Raw genomic sequence first — 22905 nt, forward strand, 5'->3', positions numbered from 1 at the left:
CACCCCACCCCCTACATGGGATAGGCTTGGCTTGCCCAAGGCTAAGCCCCAGGTCTTTAGTAACCCCCCTCGTTACGCAAAGTGCGTAGGGCCCAGCGCCGACCGGCCCAGCCGCTGCCAGCTAGCTGCGTAATGGCTTCCTGAATCTGCCTCTTCCGCCGGGGTGTGCGGAGATCCGCCCACTTCCCCTCTTCCCGCCTCCCAGCGCATCTCCAGGGGAACCCGCCCTCCCGCTTGGGCGCGGCTCAATATCAGGTCGCTCACTGGTTCTTTTAATCTGTCGCTCAGCTACAGAGCACGCCCACTTACTGGAATTGGTCCGATTGCTGATCTAAAGGTGTGTCTGCCGCTATAGAGCGCCCCGCCCACTGAGTCTTTATTAACTTCCAGTGACAAATCGTTGACGTTCAATCATCAGTATTACGACCACTACGCTATTAAATTAAGCTATTTTATTGGTGGTTTAGGGAGTTAGATTATCAAAACCTGGCCTCCTGATGATCCCTAGTGCTTTCGGCTTGAGCGGTTGGCCAATTCCTCTCAGGGCTCAAAATAGTTTGAGCTGCAGCTCACAACTGCTCCTCACACAACTTCTATTTTCCCACTGAAGACTACGATCTCTTCGTATACGATCTCTCCTCCCAGCCTTACGATTCCGAAGTCTAAATAGAGTTACTCAATGGAAACTGGACACGGGCCCTTCCGCCTGCCAATCATATGAATTCTGCCTATAGCAGCGTGATTTCCTCTCTTTGGTCCGGCTCAGCCAATCCCCGCCTCCTTCAGTTTGAATCGGCCCCAAGCTGAGCCGAAATCACCCCGCTCTCTCCATTGATCCGGGTCGTCAAGAACGAAATGGGCAGTCCTTAGGTGAGGTTCCGCCCCTCTGGGTGGTAGTCCGGGCTTGTGACTGGGCAGCGGCGAATCTAGGGGCGTGGCCATAGAGGCGGGCAGTGGGGTGGGGCTCCCGGAAGCGGCCCCTCCCGCCAGTTTGCCGGCATCTCGGAACCCGCGCCGGCAGTCTGAAGATACTCGCGTGTCTTCCGCGTTCTCCTGTCCGCCCGGCGCCCCTGCCTCGCGCCCGATGGTGAGCAGTGTGTTGTGCCGCTGCGTGGCTTCCTCGCCGCCGGACGCCGCCGCAGCCGCCTCGTCCGCCTCGTCACCGGCGTCTGTAGACCCGTGCGGCGGCGCTGTCTGCGGGGGCCCGGACCACCGGCTGCGCCTGTGGAGCCTCTTCCAGACCCTCGACGTCAACCGCGACGGCGGCCTGTGTGTCAACGACCTGGCCGTGGGACTACGGCGCCTGGGACTGCACCGCACCGAGGGCGAGCTCCGGGTAGGCGGCGCGCACCGTCCGCGCGGGTGGGGAGGGGACCCCCTTCGCGTCCCAGACTACGGAGAGGTTCCGTTGACAGGTCTGCGCCCCAAGGTGACAGCTCTGAACGACCTGGATTCGTGGGCTGCCCCTTGGTTCGTGGCGGGTCTGCTGGACGGCCTCTTGGGCTGGATGGGACCCGGGTGGGACCCGGGTGGGACCCCCCCCCAAGTGACAGATGAGTACCCTATATATGCGCTGGTGGGAGTGGAGCTCCTTCTTGACCTCTGTGGGCGCTTGGGCCAGGGGGAAAGGCTCTTCGTGGGCACAGGTGGGCACCCTCTGGGCCTTCTCATGAACGAAAAGCCTCTTCCTGCCCCGGCTTTCCCCAGAGTAGTAGAAGGTCAGCTATCGGAAGTCTGCCTTTCCTCACTCCTCACCTGAGGGCCAAGCTTGAGGCACCCGCCCTGCCCACCATGGACGGGTTCATCCGTCCTCTCCCAGCGCCCCCGCTTCCCCTCCGGGGTCCATGCCAGCCTGTGGGCCCTGATCTGTTCCTCTCAGAACCATGTGGGGGCTGGGAAAAAAGGGGAACTGGGGTTTTAGGCAGATCTGTGACGTGTGGGTGGTGAGGACTGACAGTTCTCCTGGTTTGGGCTCATCCCTATTGTCAAGCTTATGCAGAAAATGGGATTAGGATCCCCCGCAGGGTTGCGAGCCCTAAGGAATCTCGGGGAAAATACTTCCTAAAAGTGAAAGTGTCACACACCCAGGAGGGGCATCTTACTTGTTCAGGAGTGGGCTCTTGGCCCAGGGGCTGGGGGCAGCAGAGAACGGCCATCCCCCGGCCTGGCAGACAGAAGTGCTCTTCTTTCCTAATAAGACTCTCAAGCAGAGGCGGTTTCCCCCCTTCTCTCCTGGTACATTTTTCCATACGACTTTGTAGCTGTAGCTTCCCTTTCCCGAGTGTTTCATTTACTGGTGGCTTAGCCTGATTTACAACCTTGAGGAGGACTTGGGGGTACTTTACACAGTAACCCGTTTCTCCTCTAAGTTTGGTCCATTTGTCCATACAACAGTTAGAGAACCTCACAGCCGAGTGTGAAAAAGTCTGGTAAGATACTACAGAGTTAAACCATTTTTTTGGTCCAGCAGGTGTGCATGAGATGTTTTTAACTCCTGTCCAAAGTGTCTTGGATTAACATCCAACATATTTAACCTGCGTAGGATCTGCCCAAGAAGAAGACCAAGGGGTAACCCTAGGCAAAATAGAGCCATCAGGTTAAATCGAAGAGGTTTTAGAGGCAAGTTTAAAAAAAACTTAAGTTTTACACAAAGTGGCATTGCGAGCTCAGCTACGGATCTGATGAATAAATCATTTGGAAAGATAGTGTGGCTAAATGCAGAGCGCCTGTTATGCCTTATGGGCTCAGGGAGGTGTGGGCCCAGGTTTACCTTTCTGCTTCTGTGCACTTACCCACTTGACATCTGCTGCCAGGCACAGCGAGGGCATCTGGCAGTGGGAGTGGATTCAGTGTTGGTGCTATGCTTAGTGCCTCGAGTAGAGTCACAATGTTCTTGCCATTCATGGCACATCTGATATTGATCCTAGTCCTTTTTTTTTTTTTTTTCTTTTGGCAGTAAATTTCTAAGGGCAAATAAGGAGAAAGTTATCGGTTTTCTATTTAGTGTTGAAAGAAGCTTTTTTGATTAACCAAAGGTTGCCTAACTCCTAATCCCCTTGGTCACATTGTCTCTCAAATTTTTTGACTCTGTCTAATCTTAAATTCCATGATATGAAGCAATTCTTTTTTATTCCTTTGGTGTGTGGATTTAGTATGGACTGTATTTCTACAACTCTTACAGCTTCTGAATAAGTTAAATTATTATACAGCTTTGAGGATGGGAATGATCTATTTTATTCGTTTATGACCTGTAGAGGAGTACAAGTTAGTCTTCTGGCAAGTGGTTTAAGTATTGTATTGAGAGAGAGAACCTGCTTTGTTGTAAATAACCGGGCAACAGGAAGGCACCCTGCCTCATGAACCCCCATGCCCACTTCCTGTTGAAATAGTATCAAAACTGCAGTGCTGCAGTCCTGCAGACCAGCAAAGCCAGAAGAGAATAGGGGGCCCTTCGGTTATAAATGGGGTATCAGCCATGGGAATAGGCGTTGAGAAATACATCACCAAACTTTGGCAGCTGCTTGGTGTGACCCTTAGGACCAGTCTGAAATGCTAGGGTTTGCTCAGGAATCAGCGCGGATCAGTGGGGGATGGGTGAACCCAAGCCATGTGACTATCCAAGCCTCTTGCAACCTTACAACAGGTTGGGTCAAGTTTTCTTTAGAAATGAACTAGCACTGTTTGGCATCTGCCCCCTCCCCCCGTTTTTTCCCACCCAGAAGAAATTGGGACCGTCCGGGGGAAAATTACTTAAAATGGAAGTGGGCAGAGCAACTGATGGCAGCCAGCCAGGGAAATTTCCTTTGTAAAGGACATGTGAGCAAGAAGGCCGACCTGGGACAAAAGAAGGGAAGGGTTTATTGAAGAAAGAAAAAAGATGACGACAGCGGTAGTGACTTTGGGAAATGAGGCTTCAGCTGGAGCTAATTACAGCATCGCCTATATAAGGCATTTGCATGTGACCAAACAAAAACTTTGTCTTGAAACAAATTTAAAACAAAGGTTATAATCACGCAGCCAGTCAGAGGAAGAATGCAAGCTGGGTTCCATGCAAACAGTTGTCCCCTTAGCTGGGGCTTGTAGGGCTCTCCTAAGCAGCTGGTGTTCTGTGCAGGGAGGATTCTAGAAGATGGAGTGGTTTGCTGATTTAGAAACTTGCATGTGGACCGGCTAATTTAAGCCTCACCAGAACTTTGTGAAATAGGCAAGAAAGGGATTTCACCTCATCTTACAGAGGAAGGAGCAGAGGTTCAAAGGACTATAAAACAACCTTAAAGCCCATTTGACCAGTAAGGAATTAGACCAGAGAAAGATCTGGAACCGACTTCTGGTTTGTGCTCCACTTCACCTGTCCCGGTTGTTTCTAAGGCCCAGGGTGCAAGTTCGCACCTGGGCTTCTGGGAGAACTAGAGGGAGGTGAGGAGGGCGCCGTTGATAGAACCCTGCCCTAATTTCTCCTTGACCTGAGCAGCTCATGAGGCAATCTCTGTTGACTTGAAATAATTGAATGGAAGACCATTAAGGTCAAGTTGGTATTGCTTAATCAGGCAGTACTGTTAGACTCTGTACTTTTTAAATGTGTGGCCATTTGGGGGGAAGCTGGACTTAGATATCTAAGACAGTCTACAGAAAAAATAAGTTTTTTATTCCACAGAAAAGGGATAGATGTCATTTGATATAATGACCCTTTAGAAAAAGAAAAATGCTATTTGCAGCTTGGATCCTTTGCATATTAAACTTGATTGTGTTATATTGTTGCAATATTGGTTCCTGGCTTGAAGTAATTACCATCAGGATATGATTATTTTCTTTTGCCCTGGCTGGTGTGGCTCAGTGGATTTGAGTGCAGGCCTGCGAACCAAATTGAAAAGTTACTGGTTTGGTTCCGGGTCAGAGCACATGCCTGAGTTCTGGGCCAAATCCCTATTTGCAGGGTGTGCAAGAGGCAACCAATTGATGTTTCTTTTGCATCAAGGATGTTTCTCTCCCTCTCTTTCTCCCTCCCTTCCCCTCTCTCTGGAAAAAAAATCTTTTAAAAAAAATGATAAAACTTTTTTAAAAGGAAGATTAAAAAAAAAAATTAGTTGGTATTTGGAAAGATGGGGTCAAGTCCCTTGATCCTAAGACCAGGTGAAAAATAAGACTATAGCCTGAGGAAGTTTCAGTTGCATGAAGCCTTTTGATGTTGAAGAGTCATTCATTGTTGATGTCTCACAGAAACCACAGGGGAATGAGAGAAACAAATATTTTGCTGGAATTCACTTCTAGTCCAGCTGAGTACAGCCGCAGGTTGAATTCAGTGAACAATGCTGATGTGAATTTGGCAGAACCAAAGAATTTGGACCGCGGGGTCACTGGCCAGCCTCCTGCCGGATGTGGGGAGCATTCCTCCTGGGGCATCCTTCACAGATAGGCAGCCAGCCCATTCCACTGTGGACTTAGGGTCATTGTGAACACTTTCTTATGTCAGACTGAGGTCTGTCTGCTTGTATCTGCTTCCCATTTGCCCCAAGTTCAGGAGCAATACCCAAACGTGAGCCAAGGGCCCTTTAAGTATCTAAAAACTATCTTATCTCCCTATAGTCTCTACTGCTATAAAAACAGTGGCTTTTATCCTGCACGTTTCACGGGCTATAAGCTGTCCACACCTTTCACAGTCCCTCATCTGAGGCAGTGTATCGAGGGAGTTAATTAAGAGAACAGACCTTCCTTGGAAACACTACACTAAGTGAAAGAAGCCAGTCACAAAAGGCTGTATGTTATATGATCCATTTATATAAAATTCCTGGGTATGGAAAGCTGGAGACGCAAACTGGATTAGTGGTTGCTTAGGCCTGGGAAGAGAGGGGAATGGAGAGATAGGCAGGTGAGGGTTTGGGGTTTCTTTTCAAGGTGAAGAAAATGTTCTAAAATTGACTGGCGGTGGTTACGCATATCCTGGGAGGGAAACTGCTTCTGCCCCTCTTCTGCTCCCGGCCACACTGTCAGGGCCGCAGCCTGACTTCTCCCCCACTGCTGTGCTAGCCAGCCTCCCAATGGGCCCCGAACGGTGTCTGCAGCCATTGTCACAGTCCGCCGCCCCTGCTCGTCCCGGTACACCCACCTTCACATAACCCCACGCGTGGATCTTTGAGGCGTGTGTCTGGGTGGAGCAAGGGGATCCTTGTTGAGTTCTGGTTGTCTGACTTGAAAATTTAAGGGGAAAAACAACGAAGTCTTCTCACTCTGCCGTGATCTGAGGTCATCCCCAAAACTTTTTAAAAAAACAGTACAATACAGGCTTTGTGGCATAAATCTGGGTTTGAATATTGTTTCTGCTGCTTGCTAACCATGTGACTTTGAACAAGTTACATGACCTCTCCAAGTCTTTTTCCTTATCAGAAATGTGGTATTTCGTCAGTTTGTGGTGGGGATTAAACCAAATGCAGTAAATAAAGGACCTGGTACAGTGTCTGGCAGGTGTTTAGCACAAAATTGACTTTTTCCTCTATTGAATCTTTGAAAATAAGATGCCCAGAACTCGTTGTAATCATCTACATTTTTCCTGGGTTGCTCAGGTGGAAAGCAGAACAGAAGGAAATAGAAGTCTGGGGATGTCAGCAGTGAAGGGTGTGTAGCACCCAGGGAAAGGAGTCTTCTGGCAGCAGAGAGGGCCTTTCGCAGTTGGGGAGGAGGAATGTAGGTTGCAGAGACCCTGCGCCCTACAGACTGTAGGGAAATTAAAACAAACAATAAGAGGCTTCGGGAACCACAGACTTTGATGCAGATATGGCCAATTCCAAGAACCACACCACACACAACCAGTTCCAAAAAATGGCACAGGAACAGCATCACGAAACCCCAGTCACAAAGATGCAAGTGTCTCCAGGTTCCTGAGGAACATGCACTCTGCCAAGAAGCTGAACAAGAATGGCCTGAAGATGCAGGCCAACAACGCCAAGGCCACGGGTGCATGTGCCCAGGCTGTCAAGGTCCTCGTAAGGCCCAAGGAGGTCAAGTCCAAGATCCCAAAGAGCAGCAGCTGCGAGCTCAATCGACTTGCCTGCATCGCTCACCCCAAGCTTGGGAAACATGCTTGTGCCAGCATAGCCAAGGGGCTCAGACTCTGCTGGCCAAAGGCCAAGGTCAGTCAGTGCTCACACGGAGTCCCAGGTTGTAGCTCCGACTCAGCTCCCAAGGTTGCCCAGGCCACCACAAAGGCTCCACAGTGGAGACCTCTGTCTGCTGATGTGAGGATGGAGGAACCGGTGTGACCCCTGGGCTACTGTCTGCATGGGGTTGGTGTCCTCTTGTGCTATTTGTAGAAATAAACCTCAGGCAGGATCTGTTAAAAAAAAAAAAAAGAAAAGAAAAAAGAAAGAAAGAAAGAAAGAAAGAAAAAAAGAAAAAAAAAAAACTTCCTAAAAGAAAAAAAACCCTCCAGGTAGCAGGAGATTTCTTAAAAGTTATTGAAGTGGTTGAATCACTGTACAAGTGACAATCTCTTTAGCCCACATGTTTCCCTGGGTGGAAATGGGCCATGAATGGTCTTTTTCCAAATACAGAGTCCACTCTGAAGTTGTGAAAATGGAAGCTTCAAGGAGAGCTTAGTTAAAACCGTTGGCGATTATCTCAGTAACGGCATTATTTTGCAGAAGCGGGGCTGAGGCCGGGAGGCCAGGTTGGGTGAAGGCAGAGCCAGTAGCAGGACCCAGGATTCTGACTCTGCCTCATTTAGCTCAACATACTGGCTTCCTACCACGGCCATCAGACCCCTGATGGTGCGCAGGAAGCGGAGACTGAAATGGGGGATCCGTTCTTCTTCTGTGTGGGACATAGAAGACTCGAAACAATAACTAAAAGAAAGGCTTTGTTGTCTTAAAGATGCACCTTCCTTTGAAATAAATACACGCATAACAAAGGTAGGACACAAAGAGCTTCTTATCTGCTTTCAACTCTTGGCATGGCTTTCCTGGAAGCTTGAGTTTCCCCGGGTCAGGGGGGGACTGGAGAGGGTGGCTGTGCCTGTTCCTGCTGTTGCCTCCTGAAGCTGTCCACATTCCATCGACCCCTGGCCACCGCCTTCCTTCCCCCAGTCCACCGTCGCTTCGACTGGAGTCTGATGTGTGGCTAAAACACAAAGAAAACCGACCACTCACGTTGTGGAGAAAGCTCTCCAAGACCACAGAAATGCGAGTGGCGGGGGCAGGGTGGTGGTGGTGGTGAGCAGAGGGAAGGTAGTTTAGATCACCAAGAATAAGCACAAACAGCTAAGTCCTTGCCTGGAGGGCTGACACAATTGAGTGGTCCTGTTGGTTCCCGCCCCCGCCCCCCCGCCCCCCAGGGTGTCCACCCGCGTCAGCTGTTAGCCTTTTCCCTCTCACACGTAAAGTGCTGCTGTCATCTCTGGTTCAAGCCTTCAGATGAGTTTGAATCCACAGGACGCTAGAGCTGGAAAGGTTTTCAAGGTGTCCGGTTCAGTCCCCGTGTCTTACTGCCGGAGAGGCTAAATTACATCTCTCTTGTACCCCTTAGTGATGCATTTATAGACACAGTAAACGTGTTTTCCTTTTTTTATTCACATCTCGAGTGTCTTCTTTTTTGCTAGACTCTCTTCTTTAACCTATATGAAAAGTAAAGATAGTGTGTAGTAAACAGTTTTATAACTAAAGAAAGCCTTTTCTGAGTAGTTTCGAAGAGCTGGCTTGGTTTAAACCAGTTACTCTTACACAGACTTCTCCCGGCTGCGCTTCACGCACTGAAGGCGGCTGTTGGTGGGTTTCGCACCCCTGTCCCGCCCTTGTCTCTGCTGTCCTCCCTGAGTCCGGGGCAAGCAGCTGCTGAGGGCTTTGTTTGCACTTACTTAGGCGGTCTTGGTTTTAGCCTGTGATCCAGAAGTCACTTTGAAGAAACTGAAAACATTTAGTGTGGCTTTAATAAGCCTGCTGCTTTGCCTTTTCCCGGAGGAGAAGGGAAGGCGTGAGGACCGATAAAGTCGCTGCAGCAGGCAGGCTGAACGCGGGCCAGTGGTTTGGTTCCCACGGATCAATTTTGGATCCGTTGAAAAGTTTCTGACTGTTTCAGGTGATTGAGTTTTTACATGCCAACCTCAACACCGTATTCTTCCCCTGTCCCTTATGCTTGGCACGTGTGTAATCTCAGGCAGGATCATGCTCTTATAAGAGCAGAAAAATAAGAGACTTGATGCTGTATTTCTACATGGTCTCTTGCCTCTGTAGAACTTCAGTTTACATGTTACCTCTTAAAACCCTGCCCTTAACCCAGCTAAAGCTAGGTTAATTTTATATACTTCTAACTTTCTTTTAGATAAAAGAAAAAGACACCTTTGTTAGTGGGCATTGACCTTGAACTTGGGACCTTGATGGGGACTGGCTTTTCACCAGGAGTAAACAGAAGCCATCCAAGAGACTTTTTTTTTTTCTGTAATACACTTCTCTTTCTCTTCCATATTCACAGGAGTTTTCTTCAGGGAGTTTTTGCCAAAGTTAGAATTTCTGGTTTTAATTCCTAAAATAGAAGTAGATTAAGGGGATTTCAGGGCCTGTGCAGAGAGCGTCATCCCGATGCGCCAGCGTTGCGGGTTCAGTGTCCCTGGTCGGGGCACATGTGAGAGTCTGCTAGTGGGTGGGTATATGGGTAAGTGGGGTAACAGGTTGGTGTTTCTCTCTCTCTCTCTCTCTCTCTCTCTCTCTCTCTCTCTCTCTCTCTCTTTCTTCTCTTTTCCCCTCTCTCCCCCTTCCTCTCTCTAAAATAAATGGACTGGGGTGGAAAAAGGAAACAAACCAAAAAAAGATGGAAGGGATTTCACCCTTTTTTGTCACGGCAACTATCGCCGATGCCTTGGTTTCTCATGCACCAAGTGAGGCGAGTGCCTGGCTGCCCCTCACTGTCTGACCCTGGGCCGAGCGACGGCAGGAGGGCGTTGGGTAGCCCTGCTTTACATCCTGGGACCCGCTGCCGCAGGCCGCGCAGAACTGCACGCAGCAGCTGTTGATTCATGTCAGTGGGGAGGGTGGCCACCTGCTGCCGTTGTGCCTCTGAAATAATAAATTGCTGCTATGTGTCAGTTACCAGAGATCCTTCGGACTCTTGTTCCTATACTGTCCTAAAAGAACTTAGAAAACAGCTTCCTCCTTGGACATACTCAAGTTGACATCCAAAACTTTGTGTCATGAATTTAATAGCTGCAGAGAAAAAATTACTGGCATATTATACATCTGCTTTAAATGTTTTTGTCAGTTTTGGTTCTGGTTTTGGTTTTGCTCAAAACATTAGTTTTGCAGGTTTGACTCATTCGGTTTATGGAAAATGTAACCCAATTGGCCCAGCCAGTCTTCACTTTAAAGTCAGTCTGGCTTTCTGTCAAAATCTGGCTTCATCTCAGTTTTTTTTAAAAAGGTGTTAATAGTCATCCCTCTGACAACATGTCTTCTGAAAATAATTCTAAGGTAGATAGGTAGCAAGTAGTTTAACCGGTAGGCACAAGAGATGGAGCACTGCCCTGGAGGGAGCTGTCCGCTTTGTTTTATGACTCTCAGTGATGCACTCGGGGCACTTAGACCTGGGCAGCTAGCTCATCAGGGTGATCTGGAGTGGGTTCCCACTGAGAGGGGGGAGGAGAAACATCAATTGGTCACCTCTCATATGCACCCCAACCAGGGACCAAACCCACAACCTAAGTACTGTATGTACCCTGACTGAGAATTGAACCTGCAACCTTTCGGTTTACGGGATGAGGCTCCAACCAAGTGAGCCACACCGGCTGAGGTGCATTCCTGGTCATTTTTTATTGGATCTTGCCTTTTTGGTTCCTGGTTATTTTTGTATTTCTATAAATGTTCTTGAGCTTTATTCTGGAATGCAGTTATTTGGAAACAGTTTGAACCTTTTAGGGCTTTTTTTTTTTTTTTTAAGCTTTGTTAGGCAAGAGCAGCACTTAGTGTAGGGCTAGTTTTGTCTCACTGCTGAGGCTAAAATCCCTGAGTGCCCTTTCTGAACCTTCCTATGTGACAAGGTTTCCACTCTGGCTGGTGGTGGGGACAGAAACTGTTCTTTGTGCAGTGATGCCTTTGGATGGTTCTTTTCCCACCTTCGGGCAGTTTCCTCAGGTGCTAGTGCTGTGGCTCTAGGGGGCCTGAGCAGGTCTACAGAACCTTCTCTCTGTGCATCTCCCTCCTGTTCAGTACTGGGTCCTGTAAACTACCTGCCCTGGGCCCCCACCCCCCTCCCCCATGTCTTCAACATGGATTGACTAGCTGGGCTCAGTACCCACCTTCTATACGGTAGCCTGGAAACCCCAACCAGGAAGCTGGGGCAATGGTGGGCTCTGCTCATTTGTATAGCTCTCCCAGGAGTCACTGTCCTTTGTCACCTGAAGTCCAGTGTCTTAAAAACCACCATTTCATGTATTTTGTCTGGACGTTTAATTGTCATTGGCAGGAAGGTGACTTGGTCCCTGTCACTCCCCCTTAGCTGGAGCCCCCTGAATTCATAACTCAGTGCTGTGATATGTAGGGGTCCATTAAATTAAAAGCCAGTAACCAGCTAAACACAGGGTTTCTCTTCTGTTTGTAGGTGGGGGCCCAAGACCTCACCATCTCCCCCATTTTAGCAGATTTTCAGTGCGTAAAAATAAGATTTGTTTTCGTGAAAGGAGTGCTTGTTTAGTTCGGGGTTTGGGCTCTGGGCTCTGGGTGGGCTCTAAAAAACAAAATTTAACTGATGAAATTGGGAGACCTGATTGGCTTTATTAAGCAGGTCAGTGTCCCATCCAGCAACCAGAAGCGCTCTCCCGGGGGTTGTACAAAACGGAAGGTTTTTAAAGGAAGAAGGGTGGGGGGCAAGGGAACTGTTAACGAAGGAAAAGAACGAATAATTTCTAGACCAGAACGTCTTCTTTGAGGAGTGGATGGTAAGGTTTCATTTTTTGCTTTTTTGAGGATTTTATTTATTTTTGGAGAGGTGGGAAGGGAGGAAGAAAGAGAGGGAAAAGAACATCGATGCATGAGATACTTTGACTGGTTGCCCAACCGGGGACCTGGCCCACAACCCAGGCATGTGCCCTGACTGGGGATCAAACCAGCAACCCTTTGGTTAGCAAGCCAGCACTCAGTCCACTGAGCCACAGCAGCCAGGGCTAGATGGCAAGGGTTTTATCATGCAGATTGTCTCTTGCCTCCTCTTCCTAGGAGGGGCACCATGGAGAGGGCCCAGGTGACAAAATACCTTACTGGTGCTTGACCAGAAAATCCCAGACTGGTTGACTAAGATTATGTTTGTGGCAGAGGTTTAAACTGCAGTTAGATCAGGTATTAAATCTAGGTTTGATATCATGGGCTTTTAGCACAAGTGACACCATTTTGGACCTGTGATTTTTCTCTTTTAACAGTATTAAAACTACTTATTTGCGACACAGCCCCCTTCTTGTGGTCTGTGCTTTCTGACCCCTCTGGGTTTCCTTTGTCAAAGGAGCCAGTGACCTGGTTACATGGAGACACTCATAAATCGAAGTGAAAAGATTACCAGATTAAAGGCAGACTACAAATAAAAGATAATTGGGGCAGTGCCCGATTTAAAAACAAAGGAAACAAAAAAAACTAGTTGCATGAACTCACAGTCATTTTCTAGATAATGATAGTAAAATAGCCAGTGGTTATGAAAGAATGTCCAAACCTATAGAAAAGTTTTATAAGAGTTTATTTGAGCCAAAAAATATTTAAATTATTTATTTGTTTGCTTGTTTGTTTATTTGTAGAGAGAGGGGAAAGGAGAAAGAGAGGGAGAGAAACATCACTGTGTGGTTGCCTCTCACTCACGCCCCCAACTGGGGACCTGACGTGCAACCTAGTCATGTGCCCTGACTGGGAATCGAACCAGCGACCCTTGGCTCGCAGGCCGACGCCCAATCCACTGAGCCACAGCAGCCAGGGCTTTGAGCGAAATTTTTTAGGACATGCTCAGAAGCAAGAGCTCAATGGATTGAGAAAAAGCTCCGGAGAATTGCAGTTCTGCATCTTATTTTACACACTAGACTCAAAGGCGGAGACCTAAAGAGGGTTACATGGAGAACACTGAGGGTAGATTAAAGAGGCGGGAGAAAACAAAGCAGGAAAGTCTCTAGGACTGGATGAAAAGCAAAATGGAGAAACACTTGCCTCTTTTCCATCGGTGGATACAGTGTAGTTAATAATTCACATTTACAGCCCATAGAGATGGTATGCAGGCAACAGGATAACAATGAGGGGTTTTGTGGTCTGTGCTCTGGTGCCAGTGTTTGCCTCCAAGGAGTCTGGAAAAGAAAATTACCCTGACATTTCAAAGGTATGTTATCCTAGATGTATAAGAATAATGGACAGAGCTCACTTAAGCTTAAGACTGATCTTTGCTAAGGAAGCCATAGGTCTGAGATGTGACTACCCGCCATGGTGTGCCCCAGTTAGGGTTTTTTTGTTTGTTTTTGTTTTTTAAGATTTTATTTATTTATTTTTAGAGAGAGAGGAAGAAAGAAAGAAAGAAAGAAAGAGAGGGAGAAAAACATCAGTGTGTGGGTTGCCTGTTGCACACCCCCAATTGGGGACCTGGCCCGGAATCCAGGCATGTGCCCTGACTGGGAATCAAACCGGTGATCCTTTGATTTGCAGGCTAGTGCTCAATCCACTGAGCCACTCCAGCCAGGGCCCCAGTTAGGAACTTTTATGTTCAGACTATTTGTGTGGTTACTTTTGGTCACTGAGATTGTTGGGTTTATTACAGAACCCCTTTTTTGTTCAGTTATTGAGTATTCTATATACTGTTCTAAGAGCTTTACATATTATCTAATTTAGTCTTTAACCAACTCTCTGAAGTAACAATATGGTCTGTTACTATTCCTATTTTCCACAGAGAGGTAAAGTAACTTGACCAAGGTCACACAGCTAGTAAGTCATGGCCAGGACTTGAATCTGGGGTCTGGCCTCAAAGACTATACATTTAATCAATATACAAAACTGCTTGTAGATAAGATAATTCTTACTTGGTCAGCTTGCTGTGCTTGTGTGTGTTTTTTTTTTAAATAATTGATTGTATGTATATATGTATATGTGTGTATATGCCTGGTCATACATGCTGGATTCAGTTTCACATGATATGAGGATGTTCAGTGAAGGTAAATCTTCCATCTGCTTCTCTCCCCCCAAGGCCCCTTCTTGCCCCAAACCATCTCTTCCATGTTTGTGTGCCTTCCCAGAGATACTGTTCATATGAGCAAGCTTAGAAATAAATGGCAGCATATTATCCCCTTCTTCTGCACCTGGCTTTTTTCATTTACCAAGATATTTTCAAATCATTCCTTCAGAGTGTTAACTTAAAAATAAAAGTGAGCGGCAACAAGTGTTTGTTTGAGATCCAAAAGAACAGCTGTCTGGGAAGCACTGATTCAGGCAGAAACCCAGAAAGTGATCCGATTAGGAGGCAAAAGCAAAGGGTATTCATGAGAAAGGGAAGGAGCATGATCACGTAAACAGAAGGAAGGGACTTCTATGGCTCCTAATGAGTCCAGGGAGGAATTCTATCCCTGCAGATAAGCTTACACGCTAATTCTAAAGATGTCTTTAATTTTCAGTCTGGTAGTCATAACAAGTTGTTTGGAATACAGTGTTGCCTTAGGCCCAATCCAAACGCTGATTTTCCCGGTTTTAACATTCTAGGGGTTTGAGGAGTGAGACCTGCAAGGCAGTGCTCTGGGATGGCAGCCCCGCCTCCACTACGAAGTGGCTCCGTTTACATTGTTTTTTACAAAGTGGGTATAGAGCTGCCTAGGGTTCCAGTGTACGGATCCGCCATAGTTTATGTACCCACCCCCTGAGAGGACTTCCAAGTTGTTTCCAAGTGAGTGCTATTGTAAACAAGGCTGCAGAAAAAGCCCTTATATTTCATCACATGTGTGTACATGTGACTTCTCACATGCGCAAATATACCTATGGGATAAATTGCTTACAGGGGAACTGCTCTGTCAAAGGGTTTGTGCCTTTGAAATGTTGGTAGCTGTGACTAAATTGCTCCTCAGAGAGGCGATGCTGAAGTACACGCTTCTAGCAGCATGTGAGGGTGTGTGGCCCCTCATACTCTTCCAACACCGTTTGTTAAACTTTTTCCATGTTTGTGTTTTTAAAATAACAGTTATGAACACTGTATCAAAGGGTCGCCTTTGTGAGGGATGGCAGTTGGTCCCTGCATTTGTCTGCTTGTAAATTAAGAAGCAAATGAGCAAAGATTAATTCCCTTGTATTCATAATCATTTGCTCAGTCTGGTCTGCAGACTTAATCTGTGCCTCGTTCTGGGTGCTGGGGATAGAAAGATCTGTCACTTGGTCCCTGTCCCCACGCAGCTTACCATGTACAGGGAGACCCGGGGGAAGAAGTAGCTATGATACGGCGTGTGTTGTTATTACACATGGCTGGAGAGAATGGGATCATGGAACAAGGAAGAATGTTCCTAGGTGTCTTAGGAAGTGTTGCCAGGGACTCTTGATCGTGTAAAATTTGATGGTGAATGTCATCCCAGAAACAGCGCAGGCGGAGAGGAGAAGGTTGGGCCCCCTCCACGGAGCCAGCGCAGGGCGCATTCCGGGAGCCTGGAGGCTCGTCTGGAGGTTGCCATCGGCAGCTCCCGGCACAAGTGCTGGGCTGCTGCGGGGCTGCAGGCAGGGAGTCGGCCGCCTGTGATTGGAGGGACGTTGCCGGTTGGGATAATGAACTTGGCAGTGTCGGCAGAGGTGATTGGCCGCGCCCTGCTGCAGTGAGAATGCAGACTGGGTGCTCAGGTCCTCGCTCCCGTGATGATCGTTAGCTGAGCCAGCACAGTTGAATAATTGGGATCTCGAAGTTGCTTCTGCCTCCGGGAGAGATCTGTTGGGCGATTGCTTTTTCCTTTTTAAAAAAGCCAAACATTTGATAACCGTCCACCTGCAGAAGTGAGTTTTTACTGAAGAAGCTCCAGCTGCTCTCTGCTCGTTGCCAGCAGCCCGGCGGGGCTCCCTGAGAGTGAGCTATTTCTCAGGCCAGGCACGACAGCAGTGCTAGCAAACTGGAAAGAGCAGGAAACGGCCACTGCATGCAGAACTTCCAGCCTTACCGCTCCCCACGCTAGTCTTTCTTCCCAGCAGCCGTGTAGCCAGCGACGCGTGGGGCTGTGGTCACATTCCTCCTCAAAAGTGACCAGTCACTGTCCGCGACGCTGGGAGAGAGCCGTGATGCTGCAGACGCTGTGGCACTTTCTGGCTAGCTCTTTCCCTGGGGCTGGGTGCCAAGGCTCCAGAGAGGGGAATGATAACGAAGTCAGAGACACCCCAGCTCCTGCTCGGGGAGACCAGATGCCAAGCTTTTTGGGGAAACAGGACGGCAGGGCTGAGGCCACGGAAAAGAGACCCACCATTTTGCTGGTGGTCGGACCTGCAGAGCAGTTTCCTAAGGTAATGGCAACCTCTAGAGGACCTCCTAGTTGAGGGACTGGTCTAAGAACATTTTCCTGGGAAAAAACTGGAGTGTGGGGAGGAAGAGCGGAGTTATCAATCAATCAGTTTCGTATTGGGGGCTGAGAAGAAGAGTTAGACTATAAAGAAACTGAAATCTCCCTCCCAGAATCTTTCTGTGGCCACTGTAAAAGTTTTATTACCCTATTATGGCCACTTCAGCGTGGCCGTTGGGGAAGAAAGGTTGAATGCAATGGAAGATTTGCCTTAGATTCTTCAGTTTGACCCCCAAAACCCATTTGAAAGTAAGGGGCAAACAATTACAGTATGCCTTATGCCTTAGCATATCTGAATAATTCGGGGAGGACAGAGCTAGGCTGGCAACAGAATAGACTCAAAGTTGAAGCCCAGAGCCTGCAGCTAGGCAGGGCCAGCCTGTCCGACATCCCTAAGGTCGGACCCCTTGCCTTGGTGGACAGAGGGCCTTTGGGTCTGGAAGGAAGGGAGTGATCAGAGGAGAGGCCAGAGTTTCAAGGCGCAGAGGCCCTTGCCTCGTTTGGGTCTGAGGGTCTGTTGAGTGCCAGGGCCTTTCGTCCATCTTGTGCTAAGTGTGGGTTATCTCATCTAATCTACGCAAGAGCCAGGGTAAGTGGTGGTACCCCCATTTCATAGATGAGGAAGCTGAGGTGCAGAAAAGTGAAGTAATTGGCCCATGGTTGAACAGTTAAGGAGGGGTGGAGGCGAGATCCCACCCTCGTCTGTCTGGAACCTCTCCCTGCGGTGCCTCACTTTCCCCGAAGGAAGCAGTTCTTCATGGGGCCGGGTGCGCTCTCAGGATTAGAACAGAAAGGCTGTCGGGCCTGCAGTAGGAGTGACCTTGTTCACTTCCTGAGCTTTGGTTGTTTTGAATCTTTTCTTCTTTCTCAGGATAAAAATCAGCTAGAGAAGGAGATTCTACCTGTCATGTTGTAGATGTCTAAAAAACATGTTCATTGAATTGAATTGCTACATTTAAAAGATAAAGGTTCAGTTTTTCCTTGGCTAGGTGGGAGGGACTTCTGGTGCAACAACTTTTGCTCTCTTTTAAGATTGAGCATTGAGGAGAATCCTGAGTCTAATGAGCTCGTGCTGGTCCGCGGGGACCTCCCAGTCTGTATTGTACTTGAGATGTACTCCAAGGGGTGTCACTTTCTGCCTTTTGATTATTTTAGATGAGCTCAGAAATGGCAGTGGCACAATCTTCTGTGAGGAGCTTTTATCTACAAACCGTCTTGCCTTGTGGCCAAGGAATTAAGGGGCTGGCCGGCTCCCTTTTAAAGTCACCTACTTTTGGCTTAAATAATTAACTGCTCCATTTTCTAGACTCATAGTGGCACCTCTTGCCAGCCCTTCCCCAGGGTGGCCCAGCATCAGAACTCTGTGTTCTGAGCAGCTTGGTTCCTGGCCTGCAGAATTAAGACTGAGGGGGACTGAGCCTGAGACCCACACCTTTCACTGATGGAGAAGGGAGACGGATTAGCTGACTGGAGGGGGGGGGGGGCGTGCCCCAAGAGGGAGATGGATCAGTTGGTTTGGTTGAAGCAAGAAAGCAAGCACTTCTGGGTAGTGTGGGCTCCTTAAAAGCAGGGGATGGGAGCACCGGAGGACAGCAGGAGCGTTTCTGCAGCCCCTGGCCTTTCCCAGGGCAGCTACTGTTGAAGGCGGGCCTCGGGGCTTGTGGTCGCTGGCCGGTGGGGCCTGGCCTCACCATTTCTCTCAGAAAGAGGCTCCCCAAACATTATGGGAACCTTAGAGAGAAGTTCATGTTGGTTCTCAGGCTTCTCAGTTTCCCAGCTGCTCGACTTGGTTTGGCTCTCACTTCCTCTGTCTAAATATGTCCGCTAGTGAGTCAGGTGCCTGCAAGCTTTTTTTCTAGGACCTGTTCCAGTTTCCCCTTTATCTTCAGCTGACAGTTAATCTGCTGTTGGAGAAGAAAGCCATTAGTCTGGATTGGGAGGTGCCCTCAGCAGCATCCATGCGTTCAGATCCTGAGGGACTGTCTTCTCAGAAGCCAAGAGAATTTTGCTTATTGTGTGTCCGATTGCCAAGTGCAGGCAGGTTTCGTTGGAAACCAGCTACGCTGGGCTGTCATGGCAACCTGACGGGGCCACAGCAGCAAATGAAGTTCTGGAGAGCTGTGCGGGTGGGTGGGGCCCGCGGCACCGGATGCTGGCAAGGCTGCTTAGCTTATTAATATTTTGGCTTGCCTCTGAGTCATTGCAGAGGAGGGGGAATGCTTTATGACCTAATGCTGCACTCCCTAAGGTAGTCTACCTGCCCTGGTCTTACCTGTGGTACTTACTTACTGGCACTTACAGGAAGCACCTGTTTTGCGGGCATGAAGCAGAGTGGTAGAACAAGGAAAGCTTGTGGAGCCATTGGCCGATTTGAGGATGAGAAGATGCTCGGGGAGGAACAGTACCGAGTCCGTGAAATCTGACACCACTAATTCCGAGGGATCTAGAGCTGTTGTTCCCAAATGCTAATTGTTAGGGAGAGGAAACAAAAATAGATCTGGGTCACAAAATTAGAATTAGGAGCAGAGAGGAGTGGTAGATGAGAGGATGGGTAGAGACAGCAGGACACACGGGATCTTAAAGAGCCTGAGCCGGTGTGAAGCCTCAGGCAGGAATGCGAGCCATGCTTCAGTCTTCCCTATCTGTGTTTCTTGTATGTGCTCAGGAGCAGTGACACAGATACATTTTTGTTGTTGTTTTTTAGCTAAGGCTAAGCTTGCACTTGCTTGGGTCACACCTTTCCCCCACACCTGCACCGTCCCGTTCGAAGTGCTGCCTCCCTCCGTTCTCAGTGTCAGCCTGACTACGGGTCTTTGGAGACAGGTTCTAAAATCTCCTTCTGGCAGTGTCACGTTTGGGTGCAGTTTTAAGTGGCTGTCGTACAAGAGCCAGGCCCTGGATAATTCCAGGGATAAAGCATTTAATTTGGACACTGGGTGTCTGGGAAGAATCCCCAGTTTCTGTGTGACCTGTGAAACTCAGGAGGGTAAGCAGTTTAAACACCAGTTTAAGTTTGTCCAGTGAAGACACTCTGTTGGACTTGATCACAGCTGCATCATAATGGTAAGTTACAACCCCTTTCAAAAATTAGCATTGGAAAAGGATTAATGTTAGCATTGAAAAATAGCATCTTGGCAAGCACTTATAGAATTTTTCAGAAAACATTTCCTGACACTGTTGGTCTGTAAAGTAATGAGCTTTGTTATAATCAAGAAAATTCCATTCTAATAATTTTTCCCTGTGTACTGAATATAGGTTTCCCTTCAGTATTATTTTAAAATCTGTTCCCAGGTTTGTCTTGTAAACACATCATAAAACTCAATGGTACAAAAAAAGGAAAGCCAGTGGTACAGTAACCAACATTATTTGAAAAATAAGGTGTATTAGGGAATGAACAGCTCCAGTTGACTGTTCGGTCAAATATTGGCTGTTTGGAATGACTGCAGTCATCCCTGAAATGAGATACTGTAACAGAGCTAAGTAATTTATTTTTGTTTCAGAAGCAAATGTGAACAATTTAATGAAGGAACATCGGCATTTTAAAATTCAGCTCTTTTATTTATAAATGTGAACCTCCTTTAAAATAAGAAAAGCAATACATTATCTTGTCAAGGTAGACCAAATGGGGTCTCAAAGGCCTGCCAGGCCCAATGCATTCATTTAGAAACTGTTTATATGTAGCATTTTCCATGATCAAGGCAAGGGCTCCTTCAACACCAGGAGGTAATAGTGTTTGAAACAGTAGCGTCCTGCCTTCAAGGATCCCAACTGTAGAGATTAAAATGGCCCCAAAGCAGAACATTCTGGATTAGACGGTTTAAGAGAGAGCCGAGTGTCACGATGTTTAAGTGGGAACTACCTGAGCTGCCTCTGGAAAGCTCATTGGATCCACCCTAGAGAGGCCCAAAGCCTGTGTATGTAGACTGACTCATCATCAGATCTCTTTTAGAAAAGCAGAAATGCCGTGGAAGTTAATAAAATACACTGTACGCTCTACTACATAAGCTTCAACATCTTATTGTAAAAATCTTTTTTCAAGTTCTTCACAAAAGCTTTTTAGCAGCTTGAGGAATTCCTTTTGCTTGGTTGATCCCCCGAGGCCAGCCCTCCGTCCCTACACCCCCGGGCAGGGCAGCAGGTTCAGTCCTTGTTAGGAGGCGGTGTGTCGCAGCAGGGACGAGCTCCACCGCCTTTCTTTTCATCGTTGTGACGCGCTCTCTTCCCCCGCAGCACGGATCCCTGCCGCCTCCCGGGGGGCAGGAGTGAGGGAGACTGCGGGCTTGCCTGGAGAGAGTCACCCTGAAAGGAAGGTCAGGTCGGGACTGTCCCGGACGAGGTTTTCCCTCATCCTCACCCCGAAGGGGCGCTCTGGAGCAGCGCCGCCCGGGAGGGCTTTCTGTGGTGGTGGCTGTGGCCCTGCCACCAAGGAGCGGAATTTTTCGTTTCGTTCCAACTAATTTAAAGTTTAACAAGGGCCATGCTGAGCAGCACAGTTCTAGGCTAGAGGGCTACACTTACACTGAGCTGTCGGGTGTTCTGAGTGGAAGTGGGCTCTGAAGACTCCCTCTGTGGGTCTCAAGGGAGGCCCTGGCTGACCCCAGACCGATGCTGCTGGGATGTCCCTTAGCCCAACGACCTTTTAAAAGCCTGAAGTGCCCTCATTCCGTCCCCATCGTGTCAGCTCCTCGGTGCTGCGGGATCCCCCCTGGGAAGGCCGCGGGGGACTGGGTGGCTTCCAAGGTGCTCGCATCATTGAGTGGCCTGGAAAGGGTCACTGGAGCTGGTTGGAACTGTGCCCGGAAGGCCGTGTGGCCAAGGCAGCCAGAATCCAGGCCCGGCCAGCTGGGGCAGGCAGCGCCCCTGCGCATGGGACCTGGCCCTCAAGCACCCCGGGCGCACTTCTGCCTCCCAGCTGAGCGGGGCGTCCTCGGCTGGCGCTGGTTCAGTCTCTCTGCGTCCACTTACTTTGCTGTTGGGAATGATTGACTAAGGGGAGAAAATCACCGTATTGTGTGACGTGTTTGGGGACCTTGTGGCAAAACAGGCTGAAGGCTGTTTGTTCATTTGGCGGGGTTGGCAGCGTGCGGGTGAAGGTTTGTTTGGCCAGGATGCCGGGGCAGGGCAGCGGGCCCTCCTGGCCGGGAAGGGTTAACCCCGGGAGCGGGCGGCGTGACGGCAGCCCTGCTCGGTAGCCTCTTGAGCAATCGCGGCCCTGTGCTCATTGGCCGCTGGCGGGCCTGGCGGGGGCGACTTTTTCAATTAAGTAAAAGGGCGGGGCCGGAGCCGATGACGCGGGGCCCCAGCATATCTTGCCGGGGGCGCGGCAGCACTCGCCATTCTCCGCGCTGCCGGGACTGCCGCGGTGCCGCCGCCGAGCTCCGGCCCTCCCCGCCAGCATGCTCTGCCTGTGCCTGTACGTGCCGCTCATCGGCGAGGCCCAGACCGAGTTCCAGTACTTCGAGTCCAAGGGGCTGCCCTCCGAGCTGAAGTCCATCTTCAAACTCAGCGTCTTTATCCCCTCCCAGGAGTTCTCCACCTTCCGCCAGTGGAAGCAGGTGTGTGTGGGGGCCTGGCCTGGCCGGGCTGCGGGCGTTTCATCCGTGTTGGCCGAGTGAGGGGCCGGGACGAGGGCTGGTCGGGGGACAGCTGGGAAACGGGAGCGTTTTTTCCCGTCGTCATGTGGCTGGAGCTGGTGAAAGGGCTCCTTGAGTGGCATGACTGGCCGCCTTTCACTTGACTTTCAAGGAAGACTTGAATTATAGGGAAGGCACTTGTAGGAGAGATGGGAAGTTCTCTTGTTGGGGGCGGGAGGGGGCTCCTGCGAAGGGGTACGGTCTGGCTGCTGTGGGGTGTTTCTCTGAGCTGAAGGGAGGAGGACAGGAGGACATGACAGGGGAGAGGCAGAGAGCCTTCTCATTGGAGGCCCAGGAGTTGGGACGTAGCTGCAGAGGCCGGAGCTGGCCCGGCTGTGCCCTGCGTGAGGCAGACCGATGTGCGTGCGAGGGGAGGGCAGCCTCCCAGATGTCCCTTTGGAGTGGGGGGCAGCAGAAATCATTACCATTATATATTTTTAAAGATTTTATTTATTTTTAGAGAGAGGGGAAGGGAGGGAGAAAGAGAGGGAACAAAACATCGATGACCGGAAGATACATCCATCAGTTGTCTTACACACCCCCAACCGGGGACCTGGCCCACAACCCACGCTTGTGCCCTGACTGGGAATCAAACAGGTGACCTTTTGCTTCGCAAGCCAGTGCTCAATCCACTGAGCCACATCAGCCAGAGCTCATTACCATTTTAAAGGCAGAGAAGTATAGCTACAGGCTGTGGAGGTTGCTTGCTTCCTAAAGGGATACCCCAGCTTCTCTGTTAACCTGATTCCATGCTGTCCCCCAGCACTC

General features: G+C 49.2%; 1 protein-coding gene across 6 annotated transcripts in view; it reads left to right on the plus strand.

Moving 5' to 3' along the window:
- The first annotated feature begins 996 nt into the window (after positions 1 to 996).
- SLC25A25 (solute carrier family 25 member 25) overlaps positions 997 to 22905 on the plus strand; it is a 31163-nt gene continuing 9254 nt past the window's right edge. For 2 of the 6 annotated variants that reach the window (XM_090274785.1, XM_090274788.1), the window contains exon 1: positions 997 to 1336. In XM_090274785.1, coding sequence (XP_090130911.1) covers positions 1085 to 1336 — 252 coding nt within the window. In that variant the 5' untranslated portion in view covers positions 997 to 1084. Of the gene's footprint in view, positions 1337 to 16229; positions 16449 to 21813; positions 22060 to 22905 lie in introns of those variants that run through there. The other 4 variants (XM_090274787.1, XM_090274789.1, XM_090274790.1 and 1 more) reach the window with 3 other exon arrangements.

The sequence above is a fragment of the Furipterus horrens genome, unplaced genomic scaffold (genome assembly GCF_987537825.1).
Source record: "Furipterus horrens unplaced genomic scaffold, mFurHor1.1.pri manual_scaffold_4, whole genome shotgun sequence".
NCBI lineage: Eukaryota > Metazoa > Chordata > Mammalia > Chiroptera > Furipteridae > Furipterus > Furipterus horrens.